The sequence below is a fragment of the Cajanus cajan genome, chromosome 1 (assembly GCF_000230855.2).
Source record: "Cajanus cajan strain Asha chromosome 1, NIPB_CcT2T_4, whole genome shotgun sequence".
Taxonomy (NCBI): Eukaryota; Viridiplantae; Streptophyta; class Magnoliopsida; order Fabales; family Fabaceae; genus Cajanus; species Cajanus cajan.
Window position 1 is genome coordinate 76,610,750 of NC_138517.1, and position 26,251 is coordinate 76,637,000.

The 26,251-nt window shown below is 33.6% G+C and overlaps 3 protein-coding genes across 4 annotated transcripts; 2 read left to right on the forward strand and 1 right to left on the reverse strand.

The window, feature by feature from the left end:
- Positions 1-5,116: 5,116 nt before the first annotated feature.
- Positions 5,117-9,284, reverse strand: SWEET17 (Nodulin MtN3 family protein). 2 transcript variants are annotated; one of them, XM_020367376.3, is made up of 6 exons: positions 9,136-9,282; positions 9,002-9,038; positions 8,685-8,895; positions 8,228-8,389; positions 5,825-5,944; positions 5,117-5,594 (listed from the first exon to the last, which is right to left on the reverse strand). In XM_020367376.3, the coding sequence occupies exons 1-6, from the start codon at positions 9,167-9,169 to the stop codon at positions 5,418-5,420; spliced, it is 741 nt and encodes a 246-aa protein (XP_020222965.1). In that variant the 5' UTR covers positions 9,170-9,282; the 3' UTR covers positions 5,117-5,417. The 2 variants fall into 2 exon arrangements, with proteins under 2 accessions (XP_020222965.1, XP_082919090.1); XM_083062964.1 differs by lacking the exon at positions 5,825-5,944 and having other exon boundaries at positions 9,136-9,284.
- Positions 9,285-13,770: 4,486 nt separating this feature from the next.
- LOC109805129 (uncharacterized) lies at positions 13,771-19,136 on the forward strand. The gene is made up of 3 exons (XM_020367114.3): positions 13,771-14,002; positions 14,128-14,233; positions 18,878-19,136. The coding sequence occupies exons 1-3, from the start codon at positions 13,823-13,825 to the stop codon at positions 18,958-18,960; spliced, it is 369 nt and encodes a 122-aa protein (XP_020222703.1). The 5' UTR covers positions 13,771-13,822; the 3' UTR covers positions 18,961-19,136.
- Positions 19,137-21,148: 2,012 nt separating this feature from the next.
- LOC109819337 (uncharacterized) lies at positions 21,149-26,011 on the forward strand. Its single transcript, XM_020385042.3, has 3 exons — positions 21,149-21,580; positions 21,705-21,810; positions 25,730-26,011. The coding sequence occupies exons 1-3, from the start codon at positions 21,401-21,403 to the stop codon at positions 25,810-25,812; spliced, it is 369 nt and encodes a 122-aa protein (XP_020240631.1). The 5' UTR covers positions 21,149-21,400; the 3' UTR covers positions 25,813-26,011.
- The last annotated feature ends 240 nt before the right edge of the window (positions 26,012-26,251 follow it).

A 26,251-nucleotide genomic window follows, 5' to 3' on the forward strand; every position in this document is an offset into this window, starting at 1 on the left:
GCGGCTCGGTACTCCATGATAGCCGAGGACCTCTACAGACGAGGGTTCTCCACCCCGCTGCTCAAATGCATAGATAGTCACCAAGCAGATTACGTGATGAGGGAAGTCCATGAGGGTATTTGTGGCTCCCATTTCGGAGGACGAACCTTAGCAGCTAAAGTCTTGCGGGCCGGTTATTATTGGCCAACTCTGAAGGGGGACTGCGCCGACTTTGTCAAGAAATGTGTTCAGTGCCAAAAATACGGGAACCTCAACCATGCCTCAGCTGTTGAGCTGCATAGCATCAGCTCTCCATGGCCGTTTACTTTATGGGGCATTGATGTACTCGGCCCATTTCCGGTGGCGAAGGGACAAGTTAAGTTTCTCCTCGTAGCTGTCGATTACTTCACAAAGTGGATTGAGGCCGAGCCGCTTGCCTGCATCTCCGCCGCTAATGTCCAGAAATTTGTCTGGAAGAACATAGTTACCCGTTTCGGCATCCCATATGCCATCATCTCAGATAACGGCCTACAATTCACGGACAAAAAGTTCAACTCTTTCCTTGAAAACCTTGGCATCCGGCATAGGTTTACATCAGTTGAACACCCCCAGTCGAACGGCCAGGCCGAAGCGGCCAATAAGGTTATCCTCACCGAATTAAAGAAACGGCTCGGTTCGGCAAAAGGGGCATGGGCCGAAGAGTTGCCAGAGGTCCTTTGGGCGTATCGATGTACACCACAATCAGCAACAAAAGAGACACCCTTTCGCCTGACTTACGGCGCGGACGCCATGATCCCGGTTGAAGTCGGAGAGCCATCATTCCGAAGACAACACTTCCATGAGGAGTCTAACAATGCTTCGCTCCGAGCCGAGCTTGATGTCCTCAATGAAGCACGGGAAAAAGCACAGATTGTGGCCGAGGCATGTAAACAACGCATGACACGCCGTTTCAATTCAAGTGTTAAGCCGAGAACATTTCACGAAGGTAATCTTGTATGGAGAGCAACCAGGTCAGCCAGACGCAACTCTTCAGAAGGGAAGCTATCAGCCAACTGGGACGGCCCTTTCCGGATACGGCATGTCCTCAACAATGGAGCGTACAAGTTAGAAGAGCTGTCCGGCAAGGTCGTTCCTCGGACATGGAATTCTACTCATTTGAAGACATATTACAGTTGAATCAACATCATGTATTTACATTTCAACTATGTATAATGATGCACTCTTTTCCTTGAACCGGTCTTTTCTCCTCTTAAAAAATCGTGAAAAGAGGTTTTGGCCGGCAAGGTTTTTAATGAGGCATCCAATCAATAACAACACAGTTCAATTATCTTTGACTTACTATACATTTTTAACATTAAAGTTTTTACAAGTCTTCCCTCCCGAGACGTCTCTCGGCCAAGGATGTGACTTTCAATCCTACAAGTCTTCCCTCCCGAGATGTCTCTCGGCTAAGGATGTGACTTTCAATCCTACAAGTCTTCCCTCCCGAGATGTCTCTCGGCTAAGGATGTGACTTTCAATCCTACAAGTCTTCCCTCCCGAGATGTCTCTCGGCTAAGGATGTGACTTTCAATCCTACAAGTCTTCCCTCCCGAGATGTCTCTCGGCCAAGGATGTGACTTTCAATCCTACAAGTCTTCCCTCCCGAGATGTCTCTCGGCCAAGGATGCGGCTTTATATTTAGATCTTCTAACCCGAGATGACTCTCGGCCAATGAGAAAAACATTGCGAAAAGAATTCAAAGCAGTATACGAAGAGAAAAATCGAATTTATTAAAAGGCACTATCGGCCTAGCAACAAAAAAAACGGGCACTATTGGCCCGGAATTACAACGCAAAAACCTAAGAAACTACCTCCGCCTCGCCAGGAATCGGACCAGCCTCAGGCGCTTCTTCCTCCTGAATTGTAACATCCTCATTTGGCTCGTTCGCCCGAGCCGGAGCTTCCTCGTCGGCTTGTTGATCAGGAGGAATAGAAGTGAGGTCCACCAGCTTCCCTTGAAAGAAATCTTTCGTCATGTCAAGATGGAAGTCTGGCGGAAAGTCGCCGAAATGACAGGCTTGCCGAGCCGCTTGGGCAAAGCCGGCCTGATGCTGGCTAAGGACCTTGGCACGCGCTTTCTCCTTATAGGCCTCGAAAGCGGTCTTCTCAGCATCCAACCCCTTCCCTAGAGCAGTAACCTTGTCGGTCTCGGTCTTCAAAGCAAGTTCGAGACGTTGAACCTTCAAGGCCAAGTCGTCGGCAACCCGCCCTCTGCGATCCATTTCAGCCTGGTACTTGCTGTTGGATGTTTGAGCGTCTGTTAAAGCCGCCAGCGTCTCTTGAAGAGACTTCTCCTACTCAGCAAGCTGCCGGCGCAGCCCATCAGCCTCGCCGTTCGGCTGCATAACTATGCTTTGGGCCATTGCCACGGCCCGCACTTGGAACTCGCAGAAGAAGCTCCATTTTTTAGCCGAGCTCATGCGACTCAGCATCCCTTGGCCGGCTTCAAAAGTTAAGTCTTGACTCAGGAAATCCTGAGCGTTGACGTTCCCGGCCAAAAAACTTGGCGAAGATAGACCTTCTGGAACAGGGGGGCTAGCCACTCGACGTTGTTTGGCCCGACGACTTTCTTCCTCGGCCCTTGCATCCGGCCTTCTTTTTTCAGGTTGGGGCCGAGTGGGTTTCTTTTTCCGAGCCGACGACCCTACCCCACCAGCTTGGACAGTAGCTTGATTCCCACCCATCGGGGCTGAAGTCTTGTTTCCAGTAGTCGCCGCCAATTGATTCCGGATCAGGTTACGGATGTCTAGATCGTCATCTCCATGGGCAGCCATTATACCTGCACATTATTAGTCAAAATCAATGATAACACACAAATTTAATTAAATAAGAAAGGTACTATACCAATTAGTTCCTCGACTACATCGGCCGATTCAAACAACCGGATCAGAGGACGACATGGTAGAGGCCGAGGTAGTTTGTCTAAAAAACTTAGACTCATTCTCTCCTCCGGGGACATGCGTGATTTGGAAACCGTGTCGTACTTGCGCGGCTTCCGGGTCCAATACAAGGGAAATAGGGGATTCCCTTCGGCATCAAAGAAATACTTTTTTCCTGGTTCTGGCCGAATCATCACCTTCATAAATCCCACTTTAAATTTTTTGTACGAGGTGGTAAAAGGTTGCAGCAAGCAATCATTGTGACGAATCAACGACAGCCACTTAGCCTTTTTCGTCGGCCGAGACGTATAGAAGTGCAGGAATAGATGTGGAGTGGGTTGGAGACCGAGGGCTAGACACAAATGCCTAAACCCTTGCATAGCGGCCCAGGTGTTCGGGTGAAGTTGGCTCGGCGCCACATTAAGAAGCCGAAGTATACTCATGAAATAATAGTCAAAAGGGAGGGATATCTTCAGATCCCGGAACATATAATCATACACGTAAAAGAATGGTATTTGGACGATCCTTCATTCAAATAAACGAAGTCTGGATTCGAAGCCCCGTCACCTCGGCACGGTTGGAAAAAGACAGCAGAAGGTTCTTCATCTTCGGGAAAGTTTAAAAACTTTATGGCTGATACGAAGTCCACAAGAGACTTCTTGCTCGTATACCGAGAGTATACACTACCAACTTCACCATGTACCCACAAATACCCGGGAGTCGATATGGGAGGAAAAATTCTTGACGATTCCCCACCCCGACTCGGCTGATCTTCAGAACCCACAGCCGATGCCGAATCATTCCCGCTTTGCGACCGATCGGACCCCGAAGCCGACTCTGCGGAATCGCCCCCATTCGAAGCTGAAGCCGACGCTACCTCCTGGTTCGGCGTCGTCCTTAACCTAGATTCCTCTTCGTCCCCAGAGGAGTCAACATGAACAATATCCAGGTTAGCCATTACGTACCTGATGATTGAACTTGACCAATTGCTGTTGAGTACTCAAAACGCTCTCAAATATCTTCGGCTCGGAGCAGCTAGTAAGTTTGCATGTGGAAACCCTTCCTCCTACACATCTATTTATAGGCGTTCTTAATAAGTAACTGAAGAGACACCCCCTCGTGCCTACCGTTGGATCATTTAGATCCAACGGTCTAGGGCGCGCAACTCTTCGCATGCGTCATTAATGACCAACGGTTATATCCCTTCGCTTCCCACCATAACTTCTCGCGTACGCCATCAAATGTCCAACGGTTACAACCCTTCATATCCCACCATCAATTATAACCCTTAGCTTCTTCTTCAAGACACCAACTGAAAAATCCTGTTTTTATTTCATTAACCTTTCGCGTCGCTTCGCTCCTCAAAGGCTGGGGGGCTTGTGTACCGGAGAGACCGTATCGGTCACGTGGGCCAATACGTGCCATTTCGTCAGGCACTCATGCATAGTAAGCCACGTACAAGCATCACCATCAACGTCGGCTCGGCATGAGGCCGAGAACCGACATCAGTCTGGTTAATGCCAATATGGACCATCATCACTCATCGAGTCGGCTCGGTCATTTGCCGTTCCGACTAGTATTGAATAGCCGGCTCGGCCTCTTGCCGAAGGGTTAAACAAGTCATAACGGTAATCACAATTAAGAAAGGTAAGTACGTGATTAAAGTCTAACAACCAATTAGTACCGTATTACCTAATTTGGTAAATATCTGAGAGGGCTCATCACGCTCAGGCCCATGTCAGATGCTATAAATAGGTCACACATAACAAGGTATGTCACTGTTCATTAATTATCCTAGAATATCGTGCTTATCCTGACTTGAGCGTTGGAGTGCCTTTTGCAGGTACCTCCCCCCTCTGAAGAATCCGTTTGAAGTATCCGTTCGGCCCTTTTTACCAAGAAGACTACGAGTGTATCCTTAAGCAGGTACATACTTGTTAACAATATTTATTATTTTCATTACTTATGTTGTTCTATTTTTTTTAATTTTGTGTTGAGATTTTGGTGATGAAATGGTGATAAATGATCTATTCCTTCCAATCCTTTGTTTAGGGTTGCATCATTAAAATTATATTTAATATAAATATTAATTATATATGTAATTATACATATTAATTAATAAAGAGGTAAAACTTCAATTATGATGGAATAACAATCCTAATATATAAGAACTATACACTTAAGTTTTAAAAGTTTATCTGAATTAAACATACATATGCATCTAAAAGTATTTTTAGATTTCACATATTATTTCTATAAGTAAAAGTGTACGAGGTACATGCCACTTTTCTTGTAATAAACGTACAACAGATGATCTCCATATTTTTTACAGGTTTGAAAATCAATAACATTTATGAAGAATATTTGAAAGCTGAAACACACTCTTATTGGATTAACTAACCAAGTAATTGAACATTTAATTTTCCTTAATATTTTTGCTATATTGTGAAAATATCAAGCAATTAATAATCGGCAAAAGAGGTGAACTAATGGTGGAGCGTCTGCATAGCTTTACAACTAGATGGGCCTCTCTTCTTCCTTCTGATGTGACTCATTATTTGACTGTGACATGAGAGGCTCATGTTGCAATCCTTCTTCCAACCTGTTATTTGAAACTCGTTTTGATCCATCTCTGTATATTGCGTATAGCCCTAATTGCATTGCTCCCAGAAAAAATCCAGTGCCATTTGGTACCTTTAGTTTGTAATTTGTACAACAGAATATTATATTTACTTTATGGAAAAGACGCAATATTACTGTCTTCTAATGAAGTATAATTAATTAATAAATCCTGTGTTTGTACTTTGTACATCACTTAATAACATTTAACTTTATTAAAATTCTATTTTTGATAAAGTCGTGTTTAATAAAAATAGAATCATAACTAATACTATTAGGATCAAAGAATAATATTGCAAACCTACCCCGAGAATAACATCACGAACAAGAATAGCGTACAACAACCAAACGCCACCGTTTAGAAAGAAGAAAAAGGAAAGGAAGAATGGCATATATTTCACGCTTTTAGTCGTCACCACTGTTTTCTGAAAATTACGAGCATGTATTATTAACAAGACAAGATTGAAAAGTATGAAAGCTTTACTATAAGTAGTAACAACACATCATTTGGTACGCATAATTAATTACCTTCTCATATGTATTTGGTAGTTGGTTGGTGCATCAATGTCATTAAAAAAAAAATCATTCATTTCATGCATCAACGTTTTGTAAAATCATAAATATATTCACATAATGTCAGCCTGTGATATATCATCAGTTTTTGTCAGCCTATAACACGTAATAATGACGGATATATATTCACATATATTAGAGCCACAGGCTTAGGGCCTTAGGGGATATGCATGTTTCCATGGTGGGGTTAGGAAGGGAAAACATGGAGAGAGATAATTTAGTTTTTCAATTGAGAGTTTTAAAATGTATAAAAATAAATAAAGTCTTATTTTAAATTAAAAAAATGAAAAATTAATTTGTAAACAAGGAGTTTTTTTTTTTTTTTTTCCTGTTTTGATATTTTGTTAAAATAAATATCTAAAAGGGTGTATTAACTTGCAAGGACTAAAGGGTACACATGAACTTAATTTACTCACGTGGTGGATCTAATTCAACAAATGCTATTATTGATGTGCAAGTGGGAGACGATCCGTCACTCATGTCATCATGAAACGACAAATACTTCAAAAACAATGTGGCCTCTGTGGGACGGTATACAGTGCCATAAAGATGAAATGCAAAGAAGAAACATGAGAACCACATATTTGAAGGACACTTTTGGAGGTTCCTCCAAAAACATCGAAAAATCAAATTAAATAATTGAATTTCACACTCAAATCTGCAACACGAGGCTCTATGTATATGCCACGTAACATTACTATATCCATTTTTCTGTTATATCACCTTACTTACTACTCTCTTTTATGGCTTGTATTTATATTGTTTTAAGAAAACTATATATTAATTAGTTGGGTCGGAAGCAGCTGAAACGTGTACTCATCCAAAAAAGAAATTGAAAATATTTAATTCTCACAGCTATGAGCAATATGATGAAAGTGATATGTGCATGATAAATTTTGTTGTTGTAATTTTTATGGAATAGAAAAATATGTAATATAAGCGATAGAAGTTTTCCGACTAGCAAATGCTCAATAGTGTGGGTGTAATCCAAAAAATCTCATGATATTTTTTTATATGAATTATTCTGTGGAGTAATTAAACTTATTTTAAATATATATATTCACCATAAAATAAGAGAAAATTAGAAACTGATGAAAATTCGAATATCTATCTCTTGTTATCACAAAATAAGAATATAGAGATATAGTATAATGAGTATCACATGGGAAATATTTTTTATTAATAGGTATACGTGGCATTTCAAGCATTTATAGGTATGTCACTGGTGCGAAGATAATGATGATTGATGAACCCAAAATTGAAATTGTACTTCAACAAATATGACCGATCTATATAATATATTTTCTTCCCAGTTTTATGCGACAAAGAAAATTACTAGCTATTTTGGGAAATGATCCATTTGTTTGCCTCAGAACATGAATACATAGATAAGAGAAGGGATAATGCGGCTTTATGTACTCAATGAATGATTGACCAATAAACCTATATAGCCAGTTTTTATTTTTTAAAAGATCTTGATGTCGGTATCTGTCTATAACTTATGAATACATGTCTTTTAACAAATATATATATATATATATATATATATATATATATATATAAATGATAAATAATTATGTAAATATATGTTTTTAATTTATATAAAATTAATAAATTTTGATTCTAGTCTCTTCTTTTTTTCATCTTATTAAAAGTCGAACTATTGTCTTTAATTTTTTTAATCATTTTTAATTATTTCTTATTTGTTAATGAGTATCATCCTAAATATTACTCATAATTATTAATGATATAATGTATGATGTTTAACACTTCTAATTTTTTTATTATAAATTTTTAAATTAAATATTATCTATCTTAAAATGATCATTAAAGACTAAAAATAGTTTATTTATATTTTAAAGAGATAAAAATTAAAAAATGTAATAATTAAAATTAAAATTTACTAATTTTACATGATGAAAACAATGTTATAAATTTAAAAAAAAATATAGAAATCAAAATATGTCATTTTTTAAACATATTTAAGCTTCTAAATAATAAGTACAGTGAGATGATAGAGGTCTGGTTTTCACACTCTAGATATTTTGGATCCTTGTGTAAAAGATAGAATGGTACAGAGAGAGGACAAAAGAGAATTATATGAAGCTGAGAGAATTAGTGAAGGTGAAGCTTACCATGACAGAAAGAGGTGAAGAATACATAACGATGTTCAAGCCTGCACCCATGATACCAACAGCACCACTACGAGCCTCTCCGTGCAATGCTATTTGAGTAATAACTATTGCTGCTGCCAAGATTCCCACATCCAAAAGCAAAGCCAGAATGCAAGCCTTAGCCTGAAATTGGATTCAAATTAATTAGTATATCACCACTTTAATTATAATAGAGGGACTTGATTTCTAAGGTATAATAATTAGAACTGGCTTGTATATATATCTTTATATATAAAACCAAGCCTCTTACAAGTCTTCGTCGTGGTATTCTCAGATCGATTTCAATAATGTTAGAATAATATTTAACTAGTTAAAATTATATTTCATGAATACAAGTTAATTTTTAGTGAATACTGTGTGGAATAGTGAATATGTACATGGAATTTTTTTTAATATAATTAACATATATACTACATACCCTGACCCCTTTTGGTGCATATATGAGAAATAGAATAATGTAGATTGTCTCCACCACGATGCCAAAGCCATTAACAGTGGCCACGAGGTATTCTCCAGCCTTTATGATTCCATAGTAAGTCCACAGGGAGCAATTAAGCAAAGTGCAAATGTATGGAAGGCTCGAGAAATCTTCGGTGGATCTGTGCTTCTTTATTTTCCAAAACGTAGGTCTGCATCGTTTTTTTTTATGCACCATTGATCAGTGGCAAAACAATAAAAGTATATGAACTTTAACAGAAAAGGTACTGAGTAGAGTGGTTTAGGATGAGAGCTTACACAGGAGAAAGAAACATGAGAATTGAAATGATGTTACCTGCAGCAAAAAAAGAAGTGATGAAAGAACAGATGAAGCACACCCTTTTTTAGGGAATGATATAACTTGGTGGTATATGCACTATGTTGTATGTTACCTATCACTCCAACGAAGAAACTTGGTTCTGCCATGAGATTTTGCAGACTAAGCAAGCCTTTTTTCCAAATATGGGTGGTTTAGTTTCTTTATTGTGCATATTTATGGAGTAAGCTAGAGAGATGAGTCAGAAAGAGGTGGAAAGAATTTCACGAACATTATTGGACAGAAATATCAGTATATAGTTGACGTCAAAAGTAGAAAAATTATGGTTGATAATTAGTAGCAGGTTAGGTAGGTCAGGATCACCTTGGACCACTAGGTTAAGAAATTTTGAATCTTTTGATTAAAATCATGTCTGATTAATTATTTTAATGAGAATTAATTTTTATAAGTACTTTTACATTAGTTATTTTGTAATTTATTAGAAAAAAATATTTATTCAAATAATATATCTTAAACAAAATTGATTGCTTTAAAATTATTTTTCTCCTAACATTTAAATATAACTATTAATAGATAAACTAACACTTCATTTGGATATCAATCCGTAAAAAAAATAAAAACACTTCATTTCGATAGAAATTAAAGTAAATTTGAGTGGAAAAAATTAGTGAGAAAAGATGTTGAAGGAATACTAATTGAATTAGTGAGTGAATTTTAGATGAAATTTTGTGTTTTCAATTAGAACGATGGGATTAAGAAGGAATGATATTGGATGATTTATCTTAATTTATTTGGTTACATGGAAACATAAAGAAAAGAATTGAAAAATTCGTGATAAAACAGTTTTACTCCTATATAATCAAAATATAAACATAATTTTGATTTAACAATTATACAATTACTTCAAACAATGATTCAACATTTTTAATATAAAATGGTTCACTACAAAAAAATGTTCCATATAGTGACATACAAAAGTGTCACTATAGGTATAATATATGTAGGTATATACCTATTTGACATATAGCTACATAGAATTTTAGTGTTGATTTTGAATGAAATTTAACAACATATTTTGTATGTCACTATAATCTATACTTATACTTTTTAACAATATACTAACATATATTATATTTATTGTGTGGGTAAAAGTAGTTTTTCGTGACACATATTATGTCACCAGGGACGGATCTACTTACAACGTAGTGGGAGCACTTGCCCCCACTACCATTTTATACATACACAATTTTTTTATCTAAAAAAATTATTTTAAAAAATAAAAATTATATTCTAATAATATATATATATATATATATAGTTAAATCATCATATATATAAAATATAAATTCTGAGGAACTATTCATTTATCTGATATTTGTTAAACTTTCGAATGAGATTAATTCTCATTTGTAATAAAAAAATACTCCTTAATAATGAACTAATTTTTTAAAATTTTTTAATTATAATATATATATATATATATTAATGCTCACATATATAATGTAATATATTAATTTTTAATAAAATAAAATTTACAGCATGCATGTTTATCTTCTGTGCTTTCTATTTATTGTATATATTGATAAAAAAAATTAAAATTGTAAAAATTGTAAGATTGTATACGTTGATTTAAAAAAATCAAAATAGAAAAGATTGAAAGATTTATGTTTTATTTATAATTTTTATTTTAAAATGTGTTTTAAAATAAATTACAATCTAAAAATTTATATCACATATTAAAAACATGTTTATATCATAAATAAATTAAACTTGATTTTTATAATATTTAACATATTTATTTTTATATTTTTATTAGTGTTAAATTATTAATAAGTAGGTCTTTAAGATCGTAATTTTAACCAAATATTTAAAAAAATGTCCATGATAGATAAATATGTCATATTTATAAGATGTATTTTTAAAAAAAATTAGGTTCAAATCTACTAAATTATAATATAACATTGTCTGATCTAATTTATTTTCATCCTTAATTGTAATTTTAAATATAAAAATTTATAAAAAATAATTATAATATATATATATATATATATATATATATATATACTTTTAAAAGTTATATGTAAAATTTTTAATACTAAAATTATATAAATAAGTATTGCCCCCACTATCTAAAATTTTTGGATCCGTCACTGTATGTCATTATAAAGTATGTATCACTATATAGCAATTTTCTTATATTGATTGGTCAATATTTTGTCCAGATAAAAAATATTTGAAAAAAAATACATATATTCAAATTGTCGGCAGTAATATAAAGAGTGTTAGATATGTAAAAGTAAAAAAACATCTGTATGAATTAAAAAAGTATATGACATTATTTTCACTATTGATATTAAAAGTTATCAAGTTCAAGGAATATATATTATGAAATATTATAAAATTTCACTTTACAAATATCCTGTTCTCGTTATCAATATCTATTTTTAATATATATAATATATCATAATATAATGTTTAAATTTTTTAAAGTTTAGTAACTTTTGACATCAATAATGAAAATATATAATATACCATATACTTTTTAATTTACATAGATGTTTTTTTTTTAATCTTTATGTACTTTTCACTTTTTTTTTTTATTATCACTAACAATTTATATACATGTATTTTAGTTAATTTCCCTTCAAAATCACGATTCAAGAACAAGGAAATGAAATATTGTGGGATTCACATCTTATCATTAATTTTCCTTCTTAATTTCTTTTCAAATAAACTAAAAACTTAATATTCTTTTTAAATCTCTAGTCAAGTTTCACTCTCTTAAAGCAAAATTTCATTTTCAAAATCAAATCAATTATTAAATTGATCAAAATACTGAATTAGTGAGTAAAAGATCGAATCAATTGATTTCTAATTAAATTATTTGACATAGTTTTTATTAATTACTTAAATTTTAATATAAAAATATATAAATATAGAAATTTATATTAAAATTAAATATATAATAATAATATTACTAATATAAAAATAATTTATACTAATAATTTATACCAATAACTGCCTCAAATGAATTACATGTTCGATTCTCAATCAGTCTGAACCGTGTGACTTCTGGACCCTTCCACGTGCCACCTACATGCATTCAATTACGCACTTCCACCTTAGTCCAACGTCCTATGTAAGCTACCCTTCAATTGGACCCATGCAATTGGAACAAGCCCATTTTAGTGATCCATCTCCAGACCTTCTGGACAATGAGTAATGTTAGTGGGCCGACTAATGACAAAGTCAAGAGGCCCAAATGACAAGCAAATATACCTATGAGACTCAACAATTATATTTTTTAGCTTGCTTTTTAAAGCATTGTATTGTTTTTATTAAACCATGAATGAAGTGAAGTTATTTTTATTATTAGATAGCCTTAGTTGTAGTCCCTCCTTAGTATTTTTTTTCTCACTAGTATATTTAATAACAATAATTAAGAAAAAACAATTGGGATTATATTGATTGAAATCTCTCATTTGTGTATACAAATGAAGGTACAAGCAAAGAAAATTTAAGTGATCAAATAGAGGCAATTGAAGAATGATTGTGTGAAAAAATATGATCAAAATCTTATAATTTATATTGAACAATTTTTTTGTTTAATTCAACGGATATATAAAATGATAAAAAAATATTTTTTATTGATTAAATAATTTTGTTTCAATCAACATATTAATTCTAAGTGATTAAATGAATTTGGATGACAAAATAGAAGTAAACACACAGACAGATCCACAAACTTGTATGATCTAATATTTTAAAAATATATTTTGTAGGCTTAAAAATATTTTTAGTTTATCAAATTTAAAATTGTTATTTTTAATTTTTTGTAATTTTAAAAAATTTTATTTTAATTTCTTATGTCACTAATAATATATTTAAAAATGATAGATTAAGACAGTTGTATATCATCAATTAAGTTTAATATGATATTTTTACTAACAAATATATCGATAGGTAAATTTTATGCAATAATATTTGACAGATTCCTAACAAAATTTAAATTTAAAAATTAAAACAAGACATTACATGGATTAAAAAATTATTATTAAATTTTAAAGACTAAAAAAAAATTATCCTAAATTTAAGAAACTAAAAATATATTTTACTCTATTTTGTAACATAAATCCACAATTTTTGAAGAGGGAGAGTTCTCTTTCTAGCACCTAGTTTTGAAAATGAGACCAAGAAAGTTTGTTCTCAACATTCAAATTTTATTTTTAGGTTTTCAATACTGTTTATGTCCTAATTAATATCGTCTGTTGGAGTTGCTATAATTTTTAAGGAGACAAAATTTAATTTAAAAAAAACTTACTAAAAATCTTTAAAACACAATTGAACTTTAATTTCCTTTTTATATTTTTTGAGTCTCACTTATCTAAAGTAAATAACCTATAAAGTGAAATCATTATCAATATTTTGTGGTAATGAATTAATAGGCTTTCGTGAGAGGGAAAGGCCAGGTATCAACAAAAATTTACTTCAATTACTTGAACAAGTAAAGGAAAGGAAGTGGATTAAAAAAAAATATAATTATAAAGACAAAGAGAAAATCTATTTTAAATTATAATGACTAAAAATATAAAATTAGAAAAACTAAAATTAAATTAAGTTAGGTAATTTTTAACGATGAGTTAACTCGTTTTGAGAAGTGTAGCGTAAGCGTAGTGCGTAGCTACCTCACCAACACTGCGAAGCCACGTCACTTTCATAAACCAGGCCACCTGCCACCGTCACTTAAAATCATCAAAAACAAAAACTCATTCAGAGAGAGAAAGCAAAAAACAAAACACAAAATGAACGAAGACGCCAAAAAGAGCACTCCCGGACCTCTAACGGCGAGGCCCGGCCCCGATGACCGGAAACCGTTATCGTTGCCGTCAACGGCGCCGCCCGTCCCCCCGAAGAAGGTCATCATCAAGAGCGCCGACATGATCTCCGACATGCAGAAGGAGGCCGTTGATATCGCCGTCGCCGTTAGTTTTTTTATCCTCTTTTTTTCCTTTGTTGCATGCTTGCTCCTTTTGGATTCTGTTTCTGGGTTTTGTTCTGCTTCCTGTGTTGTGTCGTAAAGGCTTCACCTTTTTTGCGGAATATTCAGGCGTTTGAGAAGTACAATGTGGAGAAAGATGTTGCTGAGCAGATAAAAAAGGAGTTCGATAAGAGGCATGGCCCCACTTGGCATTGCATCGTTGGTCGTAATTTTGGTAAATCTTTTTTTTCTTTTCTTTTCTTCTTGCACTTTGTGAATGATTTTGGGAATTGGGTTTGCTCGGATTTGTGGTTTATGTGATGTGATTCTTCTCTAGTGGAATTTGAGTAGATCTAAGTAAATTAGTCCTTGTTTGGTTTCAAATGTGTGTTTGCTTCTATGCTTGGTTGGAATTTAGAAGTGTTGCTGAAACCTAGGTTTTTGTTGTTGATGTTGTTGTTTGCTGCATATGGTTGATTCTCTAGTTATGGAATTAGATTTAGGGGTTTGCTGCTTATTTATATTTTCCAGGGGAAATTTGTGAATATTTAGTTTAGTTGGTGTGGTTTGTGTCGATGAAATCACCATTCACCATTACTTATGTATGGTGACAGACATTTTGTTCCACTATGCCCTGAACTCTGCTATTTGATTGTACCGCATAAACTGCAGTGGATGAGTTGTTCCTTCTTTGTTGGTTTGAGAAGTCTTTTCTTGAACTAATGGTTACTGGAGGGCCCTCAAAATTTACATGTTGATACAAGGACAAATGTTCCTTCATATTCCATGCTAGTGTCCTATGATTCTGGGCCCTCAAAATTTTTAATAAGTAACTTGGCTACTCAAAATGTGAACTTGATACATGAAGTGCCGGTCATGTTGGACGAAATGTTCTTCACTGATGTTCTGTATTGTACGGAGGGAAAATATTTGGTCTATTGCTTAGATTAATAATGAGCTAATGACTATAGGGAGTGCTGGAATTTTCAAGTTATATCTATTTGGAGATTAGGAATTCTTCCTTTCATTTTCTGTGGGTATCAAAATGTCAGGGCTCCATTCTGAAAGCCTGCCGCATGTTAACAAGACCCTTTTGGAGATAATTAAAAAGTTATTATTATTGAAGCTCTTTCTCGAGACTTGAATATTACCCTCCCTGTCCAATTAATATTTCAAGCATTGTTCACAGCTCATAATCTGAGGCTTTTGCTAGAATATTTGATTCTAATTTCTAATTTGCGGATCGCATCACCTGTTGCAACCACCACAGCTTGTAATTGCAGTGTAAAGTTCAGTCACATGAAATACTGCAAGGAAACCGCAATAGAGTCGCAACATCCTTCTATTCCATTTTTTTTGGCAAAAATAAATAAAGATTCAAGCTTAAATCTTGTATTTTAATGGGTGTGGTTATGGGGGATGTTAGGAGAGGGAGGGAGGCAATTAATGGTTGCTGTTTGGAATGCTGGGAGGCATGCCTTCTTGGAAAAAAGGGAAGAAAGTGCAGAGTGAAAAATTATTAAAGAAAGGATTTTGTAATATTATAGAATTCTTTTTTATGTTTGGTGCAAACATAAAATAATTTTGCATCGTAATGGCCACAATCCACATCAAAGCAATTGCTATGCCCACAACCGCAATTTAGGACCATATTTTTGGGTGGTTGCCTAGTATTATGATTCACGTTTAAGTTGACGGAACTTGTAATTTTATTTTTAAAATCTGGTAAAAATGGTAATATGCGAGTATGATAAAACTTCAAGGTTTTGAGTAAGTATATGGATAGGCATCTTCATTATTTAATATTAATATTCAAGCGGAATGAAGAGCTCTTTCTTTCTTGAATTATCTTTTCCATTTATTTTCACCCGTCTATATCGCAGAAATTTGCCTTACTTTTCTGGGCTCACATCCCTCTTAAACACAAGAATAATATACCACTCAAAGTGTTCTTTGGATATTGCAGACTTAGACAAGCTTGAATATTGTTCTGTTTGATAAATTTTTGGTACATGTATGAGTAGAATAAAAGAAGAGTTATTTGTTAGAGAAATTTTGTAATGTTCAGTATTATCCATATTCTTGCTGAATTTTGCCAACGCACTTGTTGATCAATTGTCACCAGATCAATATTTTAAACTTGGGTATCATGTTGATGTCCAAGTTCAGCTACTAGGATTTTATGATAATGAGTTCTTATATGGAAAAGGAGTTATTATTTTTTTAATCTTTTACTACAAAAAACCACATCCTATTTGGTTGGATTGGCTATGTGGACCAAACAATGTCATTTTGTCATGTCGAAAACCAACTCTTTGGAGAAAGGGGTGTTCATTAATTGATCTAATCCCTTGCAATTGCTAAAACTAAACTGAAAAATCAATCTACCTACTTTCCCTTAATAGGTTTTGCTTCTACTTTTCTTCTAATACACGCATTCTTGGAAGTCCGTTCATCTATCTCAACACTATCATCTCCACAATGCGTGTGCTCCTGGTACCTTATTGTCCAACATTAATCAACACAGAACATTATTGATCATATTGCTCCATTTCATCCATATAACTTGAAGCCTATGATTTATATCCTCCTCTATCATTTCATTACTTCGTATGATAGATCCAAGTTGCCCAAACTGTGCACTTGATAGTTGATAGGAACCAGAATAGGAATGGTAAAACTGAATTAATATTGATAGTTTGATACTGAATTAGAGTAATATCTGTCTGTTACAAGATGAACAATAGAAAAGAAATAAATAACAGAAAAATGGAACCCTTTTTCTGAGGAAGAACCAGTTTCTTTATTCAGCCCCATCAAATATTCCTTCTAACAAATTCGTTCATACCTCTCTTGACCCCTGCCCCCCACCTTCCCTCTATATAGAATTTTTTTCATCTCCCTCCATACATCACTTGTCACCTGTCCTTTATGTTATACCCCCTTGTAATTCCTTCCTCTCCCTCTAATTCCCATCCTACTCTTACCACTTCTCTTTATTTGTTAGCTCCTAATTGCAGGACCAATAAGTCCAACAATGGGTGACCCATCAGCACCTTATTGTGTGGATTATGGAATTGTAGCCATATTGTGCATTATTTACAAGTAAAACCTAGCATTACCACAATCATGTTGTCTGTTCATATAATACAGATTCAACAAAGTTCATCGTTTACCTTGATTGTTGACTGCATAACATAATTGTCTCTTTTATCCAAACTTAGGGTTGGCTATGTAATGATTTGCAATACAGCATAACATAGGCAGAGTTAATTCTGAATTTTTTAATCTTTAGTAAAATGGTGTCAAGCGAAGGTAACTCTTCTCCCCATTAATTTAAATCAGTTTTATAGTTAAGAGCTTCATTTTAAAAGAGAACATTGTGTTTCATTACATAAGAGTATCAAAGGGTTGATTATTTATAAACTTCGCTGACTCCTGAAATCAGCTAACAGATCCTTTCATATCCAAACTTTGCTAATCATACCATCACACAGCAATGAGTAGAATAAAAGAAGAGTTATACCATTCAGAAAGCAATTTTCTACTTTCTATAACATTACCTTTTCACTCTATCTTTCTGTTACATAATTCATTTCATTCCTCACTTCTCTCATTTTCTTATCTCTCATGATTATTAAAATTTTTTAGGAATTTTTTGCATAAAAATAATTTCTCAAAAGAATAATCACTTGGGCAGATTTTGAGTTTTCAAACTTGAGAGTGCTGCGCACTTAAAGAAGTATGAGGCAAACACAAACAGAAGCACTAGCACTTCAACGTAGTAGCCATACCATGTATCTGTGGACTTCGGCTAAATTTTACTTTTTTTTTTTATAAAAAAAAACCAATATACTAGTAGATGGGAATACCACTGTAATTAGAGTAATGACATTTTACAGGAATTCATGTTAACTTTTAAAACATTGATTTTTCTCTTTTTATTTAAAAATTGTGTTTTTATGTTGATTATATTTGATTTTGTTGTGTCATGTCCTATAACTTTTAAATTAGTCGTGTTTAGTATCATATCATATCATCATATCCACGTTCTGTGCTGTATCCATGCCTTTTGGCAAACACATTTTAATGAAGGTCATAGCCATAAAACTGAGTTACAATATGGTAAAATGATGTGTGTACAAACATTGTATTCTGGATGGATACGGAGTTTTTCTTATGGAGAATCTTGAGAGCTCCTGCTACACTGAAGCCTCAAAGACTAAATATAAAATAACAATCACATTTATTCATGACTCTAAATACATTACCCTTCAAAGGAAAGGAATATTTAATGGCTCAAGCTTATTAATATTAGGCTCCTTATTAACATAAATATGTTCCCTTTTGGTGCCAACCTGGATAGACCTTGAGAAAACAAGTTGAAAATGGTATAATATTATTAATTATTAATTGTATCTTGAAACTTGAAAGTTGTGAATATTATGTTGGGGCTAAAATGGGATGGGGAAACCTGAAGGTTTGGCACAAGCAAAGCTTGGTTTCAACTCATTCAAGTTTCAGTGATGTACTGTTGCTGGCGTAGTTCATGATCCATTTCATTACATTTGCTAATCACCACATGTCATCACATTCTTGATGACGAGATTCAGAACTCTGGATACCGTGGTTTTCTTAATGCACTTGCATTATCATTTTAAGTGGCACAATCTAACCACATCATGTACCGAATCTCGTATCATATCATGTCATTAAATTAAACACTTCATTTATTTTCAATAAAATTCAGACAATTTAAGCAAATGAAGAAAAGTTGCTTAGTTTTGCTTAGCTTAGTGATACCATTGTTACAGTTATAATGTATAGAATCATATTTTGTTATTGAAGTGCATTCATGGACTTGTCTTCCTTTTTGCAGGCTCATATGTGACTCATGAAACAAACCACTTTGTTTATTTCTATTTGGATCAGAAAGCGGTTTTACTATTTAAATCTGGCTAACGGCTAGCAAAGAAGTCAACAGCAATGGAATTGTCTTGTGATTATGCTGCTATATTCACTCCTCCATGTATTAATTTCACTGGCACGCAAACTCTTTTCAGGACATTCTTGTGCTTGTATATTTGATGTCATGTAAACTAGTTCTCAGTTTGGTTATGAATCTAAGTATTACCTCATCTCGAAAATTAGTTCTTTTTCCCCCTCTTCTTAGGAGAGTTTATTTTTTATTTATTTATTTTATTACTATTATTATTATTATAAAAAAAAGCTTTCTGAAGCGTGCCTTAAATTTTTTTGATCTGTTTGCTTTCGGAGATATTCCTATTTTTATTGCTTATTTTTATTTTTTTAAATCATTTAAAATTCTTCACATTTTAAAGAAAAATGTGGTTTCAGTTATTATTTGTAGCCGTTGTCTTATGGAAGGTGAGGATGGCATCCATTGTTTGAGAGATTTTTTCTCTTATCATCATGATTGTTAGAGAGATTGTCTTTGCACGGAGGATCTTGGACGTTAAGTACACTTTATCATGTCACCATATTCGTAATTGGATCCTTAATTTTATCAAGGTTGAGTGTCAATGATTTGACCCCGCTCTTTGGCATCTACGGATGGATCAAAAGTGCCACACATGGAAGGAATTGTTTGACATGTCACTTTATTAACATCATGGATAGAGCGAAAATAATGTATATAGAGGATAAATTTTATTTTAAATTAGTTTTTAAGCATGAGTTAAATTTAAAATTTAAGATTTTGTTAAGTCTATATTAGGTGTTGGTATTAGCTTATCAAATTATTGGTTACCAAGTGATTATTAGATTATTTATAAATATTTAGCCTTGTAAATTTTAACATGAGATTTTCAATTTAAGGTTTAAGAAAGTGTATTAAAGATTTCACATTAACTAGTGTTATGATTAAAATAATGTATATGAGTAATGAATAATTGTCATATTTTAAACTAATTTTTTAAAATGAGAGAAATTCAAACTTAAATTCTAAGAACATATGGGAGTTGTTTTCTTGATACCTAAAAGAATTTTAAGATGCAATATTTGCACCATTGAAGAGAAATTATGTGGGTTCCAATTATAAAATGAGTTGCTTCTTTCAAGAATCATTTTTTTTTTTATATTGTGGGGTTATGCTTAAATATTTTTTGGTCTATAGTAAAAGATTAAAAGGATACGACCAAGATTAAGTGGGTGTTTGCTTTTCATTTTGAAACGCAATTCTTTCGTCTCTCTCCACGTTTACATACGAATTTACGTAAAAGCAGCTATTCATTGCTTCAAGTTGAACGTGAAAAACCACGTTAAAACGCGGATGCAAACATACGGTAAATTTCGTGAAAAATTTGTGTTCAAGTATTGAGAATCATTAAAAACAACTTTATAAAATGAAGCATTTAATAAATCAAGATTAAGTACTTACATATTCAAATGTCTTAAACATGTGACTAGTTTGTTGTCCCAAATTTCCTTAAATAATATTTTGTTATTTGATTCAATTTTTAAAAAAGGAGAGGAGGAGAATGAGGAAGAGTAAAACTAAAATCTCTCCTCATCTAAATTTTGCTCTCCTTCAATATTAGAGATTTAGAGGAGAGGAAAGTAAATTTAAAATATTTTAATTATATTGTTTAAAATATTTTTATTTATATTTTTTAATTTAAAATTATAAAGATACGTAAGTAAAATAATTGAACCAGGTAAAAAAAAACATCTATCTCTCTTCTTCTTAATCAAACAGAAAATTTTAATTTATCTCCTCCCTTCTTTAAAACTTCACCCTTCTCTTCACCTCTTTTAAATCAAACAAAGGCTTAAACATTGATGTTAGAATGCACGTAAGGAGCAAATATGTCTTCAACCTAAATAATTTAATAATTATCTAGCCGTGCATGATAGAGTGAGAAGAGAATCCCCTCTCAGTTCCTTTACTCCATAATTATCAATAATAGTAAGGACTATACATGACAACTGACAAGGGTGTCAAAAGACAGAAAACAAAGTCGACGTTCACAAATCACAACAGCCAATGGTCCACCCAATTTGTGTCGTGCAAGTATTCTCAGCCATAGTCCTTTATGCCTTTAACGGATTCCTCACACTTAATTACGTATTTATCAAACTCCCACTACTTTATTTTCTCAAAATCAAATTCAAAAGTATTTCTTCCATTTCCATTAAAATAAAATAAAAACATATTCTCCAAAACAGTGCCTATGCCTACTACGGTGGGCCTCATTGCCAAACTCGGAACCATTCCCAATTTCCCCCGATTCAGAGTGTGTGGTGTTGGTGTTGCAACACTTGCACCCAACCACTGCCACTTTTCTTTCACCATTTCCCACCTTAGCAACTTCAACACTACAACCCCCACCTCTTAACAAACATCATCATAACTCATTCAGAGAGAGAAAGAAACAAAAAAATGAACCAAGACGCCAAAAAAAACATTGCTGGGCCTCTAACGGCGAGACCCGACTCCGATGACCGGAAACCTTTACCGTTGCCGTCAACGGCGCCGCCTGTCCCCCCGAAGAAGGTCATCATCAAGAGCGCCGACATGATCTCCGACATGCAGAAGGAGGCCGTTGATATCGCCGTCGCCGTTAGTTTTTTTATCCTCTTTTTTTCCTTTGTTGCAGGCTTGCTCGTTTTGGATTCTGTTTCTGGGTTTTGTTCTGCTTCCTGTGTTGTGTCGTAAAGGCTTCACCTTTTTGCTGATGAATCAGGCGTTTGAGAAGTACAATGTGGAGAAAGATGTTGCTGAGCAGATAAAAAAGGAGTTCGATAAAAGGCATGGCCCCACGTGGCATTGCATCGTTGGTCGTAATTTTGGTAAATCCTTTTCTTCTTTTCTTGCACTTGTGAATGATTTTGGGAATTGGGTTTACTCGGATTTGTGGTTTATGTGATGTGATTCTTCTCTGGTGGAATTTGAGTAGATCTAAGGTTATGTTGGCTGGTCCTGGTTCATGGTTTGAATTTAGAAGTGGGCTGAAAACTAGGTTGTTGGCTGCATATGGTTATGGATTTAGATTTAGAGGCATTCTGGAAATCTCTACTCTCCAGGGGGAAATTTTGAGCTGAATGGTACATGGATATGTAGTTTAGTTGGTGTGGTTTGTGTTGATGAATCATCCTTACTTTTGTACTGTGGTGACAGACATTTTATTCCACTATGCCCTGAACTCTGCTCTTTGACTGTACCACCTGGGCTGCCAAGGATTATTTTTTCCCTTCTTTGTTGGTTTAAAAGTCTTTACTTTGGTTACTGGAGGAGAAACGGATGAATGTAACATCAACTACTTACATGTTAATATTTTATGCTAGTATCCTCGAATTACCTTGGCTACTCAAATGTGAACTTGATATGTGGAGAGCTTGTCATATTGGATTAAATATTCTTCACTGATGTTCTGTATCCTTATATAAGTAAATACGGTTGTTGCTTAGATTAATACTGAGCTAATTACTGTAGGGTGTGCTGAATTTTTAAGTTATATCTAGTTGGAGACTAGGAATTCAGGTTTGATCATTGCTGGATGAGCTGTTTTGCTGTGAATGAAGGGGCCGTTTCTATTTAGTCCATCCTCTTCCTGACAATAGGTGTCTGTCTTTCATATTTTGTGGACATCTCAGTGTCAGTTCTTCATCCTGAAAGCTTAAGAACATTTTGGAGATAAAAAAGTATTTAGTATTTACAATGGATGCTCCTTCTTGAGTCTTGGATATTATCTAGTGTCATTAATATTTCAAGCATCATTTGATGTCCATAATCTTAGGGGCTTTTACTTGAATATGTTGTGTGAGTGCACAGTAATATGATTCAAGTTGAAGTTCATGAAACTTGTAATATTTATTTTAAAATCTAGTAAAGTTGTTAATCTGAGTATAATAAAGCTTTAAGGTTTTTGAGTATGTCAATGGATTTTGTCTCTTTGTGATGTTCTGCTTTTCAAACTTTTAGAGATATTCATTAGTTGATACTTGAAATTAATATTCAAGCAGAATGAAGAGTTCTTTCATTCATGATTATCTTTTCCATGTTTTCACCCTTCTCTGTCAAGAAAATATGCATGTTAGATGATAACCTCCATAAGCAGTTAGTTATGATAGGTTAGTTAGTTAATTAGGGGTTATGTTGAGATTCAAGGTCAGCTAATAGGACTTTGTGATAGTGAGTGATTATGTGAAAAAGGAATTCAATTTTGAATCTTTCACAATAAAAACCACTTCCTACTAGGTTGAGTTGGTTATATATATGGACCAAGCGATATCATTTTGTCATGTCAAAAACCAAGTCTTCGGAGATGGCAGTGTTCATAAAATTGATCTAATCCATTGCAATATCTTATACTTAACTGAAAAATCGATATACCTTCTTTCCCTTAACAAGTGCTGCTTCTACTTTCTCCCTAATATATTCATTTATGGTCTTATCTACTCGTGTAATTCCATTCATCTTACACATCATCACCACCTCTACAATACTTAGCTTATGCTCTTGGTACTTCATTGTCCAACATCAATCACCATAAAACATTGTTAATCATATTACTTCAAAGTGAAACTTACCTTTAAGCTTGAGTGATAACTTCAAATCACAAGAAATTTACATCTCCCTCTAACTCTTCATACTTTGTATGATAGACTCAAGTGACCTAAACTTTTTGCCCTGTTGTATGCATTATGGAATTGTTGCTATATTTGCATTATTCATAAGTTAAAACTTAGCATTAACGTAATCATGTTGTCTATCCATATAATACAGGTTCAGTAAAGTTCCTTGTTTACTAATGACTGTTGAGTGCATAGCATAACTTCCTTAGTTAATTCTGACTAGCTATGTAATGATTTGGAATAAAGCACAACATAAGCAGAGTTAATTCTGAATTTTTTAACTTCTTTAGTAAAATGGTGTCTAAACACACTGCACTCAATGGTAAACGAATGTTATTCTTCTCCCATGATTTTTTAACTTTAAATATCTGCATAGGTGATTCTTCTCCCATCATGTTAAATCAGTTTTATGGTTAAGAACCACATTTAAAGAGAGAACATTGTGTTTCAATACATGGGAGCATTAAAGGGTTGAAATATTTATGAAATTTCCGGACTTCCCAAGTTCAGCTAACAGGTCCTTTCATAATACCAAGCTTTTATCAAGCTTAAATTGCTACTCATGCTATTGCTCGGTCAAACATAGTCTCTTATACTATTCATCAATAATTTTCTACAACATTACTTCTTCACTCTATCTCCATCACATCACTCATCTTATCCTACACTTCTCTATTTTATTTTCTTGTCTCATTAAAAAATTGTCGGAATTTGTATAAAAATTACTCAAAGAAGAACCACCTCACGTAGGCAGATTTTGAGTTTTCAAACTTAACAGCACCTTGCACGCACAGAAAACACGAGACAAATACACATGCAAAAGGAAGCGCAAACACTTGAAAATAGTAGCCATACCTGTGTCAGATATGTATCTGTGGACACTTAATAAAGACTTAGGATAATCCTAGTTTCATTTACTTTTTTTATTTTTTATTTTTTACACCAATATAGATGGGAGTACCACTATAAATAGATTAATGATAACATTTTGCAGTGACTCATGTCAACTCTTAAAATATTGAATTTCTCTTTTGATTTAAAAATTGTGTTTTTATGTTAATTTTATACTAATTTTATATGTTGTACTATGTGTCATGTTCCATAATTTTGAAATTTGTCATGTTTAATAATATATCATGTATTCATTCTCTGTGTTGTACACATGCTGTGGGGCAAAAAACGTTTTAATGTAGGTTATAACCATTAAACTGAGTTACAATATGGTACATTGATATGCTTGTTAAGAAGTTAATTTTCTTGTCATTGACTAAATGATTCTGGTTGTTTCGTTTGCGATTATGGTTACAAGATGTCTGGATCTGGACAGCCAAAACAGTGGAAATTGAAACTTTTGCCATTGAAATTTATGAATATTAGTTGGGGCTAAAACAGGATAGGGAAACCACAATGATTAGCGCAAGCAAGGCTTGGTTTCAAATCAAGTTTCAGTGATGCACTGTTACTGGCTGAGTTTATCATCTACTTTGTTACATTTTCTTGTCACCACATCTCATCATATTCTTGATGATGAGATCCAGAATTCTGGACTACCGTTATCATTTAATGGGTAACCCCCATCATGTACTAAATCTAGTATCACATTATGGCTATGTTCGAGTAAACTTCTCTTTAAATACTTTTAAGAGAGAAAGATAAGAAGGAAAAATGAAATAAACCTTTTTAGAAGCTAAAATTAGTTTATGTATAAATTAATTTGTAGAAGCTCTGTTATTAATTTTTCCAAAATCTTATTTTTAACTAATGTATATGTTAGTTTTAGTTTATGGAAAAATTTATTTTAATTTTTCTTATTATTTTTTAAAAAAGTGTTTTTGAAAAATTTTATCCAAATAATTCTTATGTCATTAAACACTATTTATTTTCTTTTTCAATAAAATTAAGACAATTAAAGCAAATAAGGACAACCTGGCCTAGTGATTGGGGGATTGAGTAGTTTGCAATAAGTTCTAAGTTCTAATCTTGTTGTTGTTGCTACTATTCTACACAGAAAAAACAAATGAGGACAAAATTTCTTGTTCTTGCTTTTCTTAGTTATACTCGTTAGTATTGCAATGTTCAGAATGAGATAGTTTATTATTGAAGTGTATTCATGGACTTGTCTTGCTTTTTGCAGGCTCCTATGTGACTCATGAAACAAACCACTTTGTTTATTTCTATTTGGATCAGAAAGCGGTTTTACTATTTAAATCTGGGTAGCCTTATCGTGGTAGCAAAGAAATTGAGAGCAATGGGAATTGTCTTGTGATTATGCTGCTGTATACAGTCCTCCAATTATTAATTCTACCGGCATGCATGCAAACTATTTGCAGGACATTCTTGTGCTTGTATATTTACTGCCGTGTAAACTAGTTCTCGGTTTGGATATGAATCTACCAAGTATTACCTTATCTTGAAACTACAGGTGTTTTCGGATAGTAGTTTTCTTGTTCATCCATACTATTTAAAGCTGAAAATCTTTTCATTTGGTTACTATTTTATTTAATAAACCTAATAAAGGAATATGAAAACCAAATAGTAAATGCTTCCGATTAAAATTACGTTTTTACTAGGATGCTTTTACTATGTCAACCGTGTAAAAGATCTACCTTCATCAGTTTGTGATTAGTTAAAATTCCAACTCGAGGACCTTTATTTG